General features: G+C 33.5%; 1 protein-coding gene across 1 annotated transcript in view; it reads right to left on the bottom strand.

The window, feature by feature from the left end:
- Positions 1–1,161: 1,161 nt before the first annotated feature.
- Positions 1,162–5,906, bottom strand: part of LOC110114676 (nucleoid-associated protein At4g30620, chloroplastic) — a 37,794-nt gene continuing 33,049 nt past the window's right edge. The window contains exons 6-7 of the mRNA XM_020847631.2: positions 1,527–1,583; positions 1,162–1,438 (exon numbers count right to left, since the gene is read on the bottom strand). Coding sequence (XP_020703290.1) covers positions 1,361–1,438; positions 1,527–1,583 — 135 coding nt within the window. The 3' untranslated portion in view covers positions 1,162–1,360. The remainder of the gene's footprint in view (positions 1,439–1,526; positions 1,584–5,906) is intronic.

Below are 5,906 nucleotides of genomic sequence, written 5' to 3'. Positions count from 1 at the left end.
TGAGCTGAGAAAATCAATAGCAATTGACTCTAAAATCACAAGTGCAAAATCTTCAATTACTGAACCAATCAGATGGCCATCTCCTTGGCTTTTTATACAGTGAAAAGTAGATGTTTGAGAGAGATCATTGGCAGGCTACGCATGATTGGAGGGTTAGTTAATATTATATGTTTTCAGGGTGGAATGAATGAATCTATGAAGCGTTGGACCCATTCTTATAACACTTTTGAAATGATCGAAGAAGAGCTATGATGATCATATAAGCTTTCATTCCACTCAATTGAATAGCATGTTGGTGTGTCTGCTTTTGGGCCTTTTTTAAAGGGATAACTTCACTTTCCAACAAAGGGAAAACTTGAATTTCTAGCTGTGTTGGCTATGTTTAATTTATTTGAAATTATATGTATAATCTGTGTGTGTGAGAGAGAGAGACAGAGAGGTGGCAGGCCATATTATTATGGACATTGATGTGGCTTATTTTGGTCGGCATATTCATGATTAGTGTTGGTGACATGCTCTCATGATGGCATGTGAAGGGAGTCTTTGGTGGGCCTATGATTTGGTTATAGTGATACAAATCAAAAGCTAAGCTGATTGTATGGTAAGTTGGAATGTTGCTACAAATCTGTTGTAAAATAGAAAAAGTAAACAACATATCAACTAGTCCAAATAGTGGGGTTGGATACTCTCAAAACTTGATGAGCTTTCCATATATGATCAAAGAGCTCGAGCAAGGCTTCATTTGAGACGGCTTTTTTATTATGTTTTAAAAAACTTTTTAATAAAAAATTAAAATTTTTGTATAAATCCATCCTAAACGAAGCCTAAATCAAGGCTCAAATGACTCATACATATGCTTTATTTAAATTATAGTTTGTTATATTATATATTATTAAATTAAGAGAGGACTCAACTTAATTGATATTGAACATTAATTCAAAGTAAAGGGACATTTTGGAAGCGGAAAATTTAATTATATTAAAAAAAATCGATTTATACAAGACATGATTTATTTTTAAATTCATTAAATTGATATATTGAACCATAAAAATAAAAACTTATTATTATAAAGAAATAAATATTAAAATAACATCAAAATATGAGCAAATTAATAGCACAAAAGATTCTATGCACATATGAAGCAGGTCAATGCATATTGACCATAAAAAAATAATATCCATATTGCTATAAATCAATTAAGATAGATATATCAATCGAGTAAAGTTGGGCTGAATAAAAATTATTGAATTTATAATTAAGAGTTTTGATGTTTCTAAAAGGAAGGAAGAAAGAAATTACAAGAGTGGCAATGAACAGAGCTGTATCAGCTACTGTACAAAATTGAGCTTGCATAGAATCCTTATTGTTTGAATACATCACCAAGGCCTGGTGGCATTCCGAGACTCTGGGCAAGATTTCCCATTCTCTCTTTCACAGCCTGCAACAAAGAAATAGGAATTCTTTCTCAATTTATGTTCAGAAGTTTGTTAAATAAATTAATATCATGTCTAAGAATCAGTTCTTGCCTGAATGCTTTTCTGATGTGCATCCTTGTATGCTTCAGTTACCAGCAAAGCTACCTTCTGTAGATCAGCCAAAAGCAGAGGTTTAATGTTCCATTGATTATTTTAAAATACATTTCGTTATATCTATTATACCATTGAATCGATCCTCTTATAACCTTTAGATTGTCTGTTGGCATTTCTTAGATATATTTTTTTTTAATTTTCTTTAATTTCATTTCATTATAAGACTTTTTGAAAAAAATCTATATATGCTTACACACTTTATATAGACTCAAGCAATAAAATTCAAAGTAATTTTTTAAGTGTAAGATTTTGACTGTGCATAAGGAAGCTAATGCTATGTGAAAAAAAGTAGCTAATGATATTATGAATGTTGCAAAGGATGTGAATAGAGTGTCAAAAGGAAAAGTTCCTAATTGTAAAAATAGTTATTAGTGGAATCAAAATATACAAGAAAAAATAAAAAAATAAAAACTTTGTTATAAAAAAAATGATTTAGATGTAAAAGCTCATAAAATTAGGAAATATATAAAGAAGCCCATAAAAAGTTCAAGAAAGTAATATGCGATACAAAGAATTTAGATTTTAATGATTTATATAATAGATTGGATATAAAGGAGAGCGAAAGTTATAAGTTAACTAAGAAAAGAGATAGTAAAAGGATTTAGTTCAAGGAAGTGCATTAAGAATGAAAATCAAAGAGTTTTTCTTAGAATAGAGTATTCAACAAAGGTGGATGAAATATTTTAATAAGCTTTTCAATAAGAATTGTGAGAATATGCTAGACTTTAGAGACCTTAATCTCCTAAATGAAAATAGAGATTTTTATTTTTATCGTTGTATTAGTAAAATTGAAGTTAGAGAGGCTTTAAAGAAAATGAAGTGCATAAAAACTATTTGACTTGATAATATTCTAACACATGCGTGGAAATACTCAAGGGATGAAGGAATTTCTTGACTTACGAAACTTTTCAATATTATTTTGAAAACTAAGAAAATGATAGATGAAGTATAATTTTATTGATAAGACTAGAGAGGGAGTTTATGGAGGTCAACCTTAAGAGTTTAGAAGTTTTTGTTTGAGTAGATCTAAAACTAAATATATGGAGCATACTTTTAGTAGTTATAGACCTAGTGGGGGATTGTCATTTTAGGCAAACAAATCATTAATAAAAGTACATGTTCTAGATATATCGGGTATATTGTTCAAAGTGACGATGAAATAGATGGGGATATTATTAGTAGAATTCAAGTTGGATGGTTGAAGTGGAGGAATGCATCCGAAACGTGTGACAGAAAAGTACCCTACAAACTTAAGAGAAGATTCTATAAGACGGTGGTGTAACTTGCAATGCTTTATGGCATAAAATGTTGTCCATTAAAAGAAAAGCATAAAATTTAGTGTTGCAAAAATGAGTATGCTGTTAGGCCGACCAAGAGGGGCTGGATGTCCCAATTGAACCGGTCCTTAGTGGACCGGTTTTATTCGACAACCGCCGGCCCAAGGAAGGGCGAGGGAATGGGCAAGCTGCTCCTATGGGGCCCACACCTTGATTAATAATTGCTTTGGAGGGAAATATTTGAATGAGGGGTTGTTTAGGAATTTCGTATTTCTCCTTTGGCTTTAATTAGTTGCTAATGCTAGAATTGGGGTTTCATCTTGAGTTTGAAATCAAATTTAAGATCTACGGTTTGTTCCTTTGGGCTTTAGGCTTGGTTAGAGATTTGGAGAGCTATTTATTCCTCTCGAATTAAAGAAATTTGTATTGTTTATTATTTTTCTTGTTCGTGGATTGAATAGATGAAGTATGCTTGTATTTTTCTCTCCAATTTCCTGAAAATTATGCATCGTAATGCTGATTTATCTCTGTAATAAGTAGTTTTCTCGCTGTTCCTCACCAATTACTATTAGGTTTGCTTGTGAACTCAAGTATTTCCCTTTGCGAACTCAAGTATTTCCTATCATATGCTCTAAATGTATGAGTGGCTTCACTCTTAGAGACAATGAGAAATAAGCATATACGTGAACAGGATAGAGTAGCTCTAGTGGAAGAAAAGATTAGAGAGAGTCGACTTAGATGGTTTGATCACATAAAACATCGGCCTTGTGATGATCCGATAAAGAGTAGATATATTAGATTAGACCTATGTTAAAAAGGTAGAGGTAGACATAAAAAGATTTGGTTAGAAAATATTATAAATGACCTTTTTTATTAGATTTAAATGATAATTTGATTCTTAACAGACATAATGGAGACAAATGATTCATATAGCCAACCCCACGTAGTGGGATAAAGGCTTGATATTATTATTGTTGTTGTATTTTTTCTACATGATATCAAAGCTAGGTTCGGGACTCATTCTTCAAACTTTTAAACTTTTTTTTTTTCTTTCTTTCTTTCTTGTTGTGATTCTTCCTCTTTTCATTATGTTTAATTTCTTTGACTTCCCTCATGAGTCAACTATCATGAATGGAGAAAATCAAACTAATGGAGAAAACTCAAGTGGATACAAGTCTTACATCGCATGAATGAAATAAAGTACCATGAGTGATCTCAAATTGCGAAGACTTTTCTAAAAGGAAAGGGCAATATCCATAGCCTTGTGAATTCTCCTTCAAAGCTGAAAAACCCTAAGTTTGTACTATGGGACAGTTGATTCCATGGTCATGACGGAATTGTAAAATAATATAATGCCTAAAATTAGTGGGTCATTTATGTTCTTGTCTACCATAAAAGAAGTTTAGGATGTTGTCAAACAAACTTACTCAAAAGTGAGGGCGATGCCCTCATCTATGAGATCTAAACTAAGATCTCGACAACCAAGCAAGGTACTTTAATGCGATGAAAAGTTATTGGCTTGACTGGACTATTATCAAGATCTCAAAATGGCATGTTGAGATGATGCAGTAATTCTAAAAAAAGATTGTACAACAAGGGGTCAATAATGACTTTGACCAAATTCGTATTCAAATTTTAAACAAAGAAAGACTACCATCACTAAATGAGATGTTCTCTCTCATACAAGTCAAAGAAGTAAGAAGGACGGTAAGCTAAATACCCTAATCTCCAAAACATATGTCATGACATCTATCAGACTCCAAGGTAAGGGACTTACTATAGACTCTTCCCCTAAAGAAAGATAAAAGTCATCTTTCAAAGACAATCTATTGCAACTATTGCAAGAAGAAATAATACAATAAAGAAAATTATTGGAAACTATATTAAAAACCTCCAAGTTATGGTGTAAATAAAGGTCACTAAAAAAGGCAAGCTTGTCTTGTGGAATTAGAAGGGCTCAACCCCGAGGAAATTAACAAACTAAAAGAATTCATCAACTCTTTGGAAAAACCACTCAGATCATACTTTCTAACTTAAAATGATATGACCTCTAACTCTTTTGTTTTTAATGCCTTAAATAATTCCCCTCAAATCTGATCCTAGATTTAGGAACCATTAACCATATGATCAACCTTGCCAACCTTTTCAAACCTACAAATCATAAATCTACTATAAGAAATAAAAAAGATTGAAAGCAAATTGATAGGAAACACTTGGATTCACAAGTGTTCCTAGCCAAAATCAGTAAACTGCAGCGATGATATTGCTGTCCACAGCAGGGAAACAGCCCCCAAACAGAGAAAAACAGGAGTTTTACACGAGAAATCTGACAAAAAATCAAACAAAACCTTTGTATTTCACTAGTAGATGAATAAAACAGCAAAGATACAATTGATCCTCAATTCGAGAGGAGGATCGATCTCTCCCAAATCTCTAGACGCCGCTAGAGCCCAAAGAAAACCTAAATCTAAGAGATCTCAAATTTCAGCCAAATTCCAGATCATCAAACCCTAGGAAAATCTATTATTTAATGCATACAAATCAAAAGGAAATCCCTAAACAGTCCCTACATTCAAATTTCCCTCTCAAAACTGTCAAAATTGCTTCCTAAAATGCTCTTCTTGAGCGGACAGCCCGCCCGATCTCCGCGATTTTGCGTATTACGCGAACTACCGGTCCCGTGCGGACCGGCTGGACTGGTCCAGTGGACCGGTCTAACAATACTCCCCTCTTAAAGATCCACCTTGTCCTCAAGGTGGAAATATACTCGTGTTCCTGTGGAGGTGGCCATCCTTGAGCTGACTGAATAACCTTTTTGTATTGCTGAACCAAGGGGCTGCATAAAAAGAGAAACATCCCCTCCCTCCTCCAATCTGATCGCATCCAACCTGTGTAGTCCCACCACATAATCTTCCCCCACCTCTTGTATGTCCCTAACCATGGTCTTAAGTGATGTCATGGCTTTGGATAGCCCTGCATCTCCCCTTATAACCACCTTTCTCCCATCCACTATTAATTCCATCGTGAGTGCTCCCCAATT

This window comes from Dendrobium catenatum, unplaced genomic scaffold, assembly GCF_001605985.2.
Source record: "Dendrobium catenatum unplaced genomic scaffold, ASM160598v2 fragScaff_scaffold_716, whole genome shotgun sequence".
NCBI classification, from domain to species: domain Eukaryota; kingdom Viridiplantae; phylum Streptophyta; class Magnoliopsida; order Asparagales; family Orchidaceae; genus Dendrobium; species Dendrobium catenatum.
Note: the sequence above shows the minus strand (reverse complement) of the source record. Positions and strands in the feature narration are given on the sequence as shown.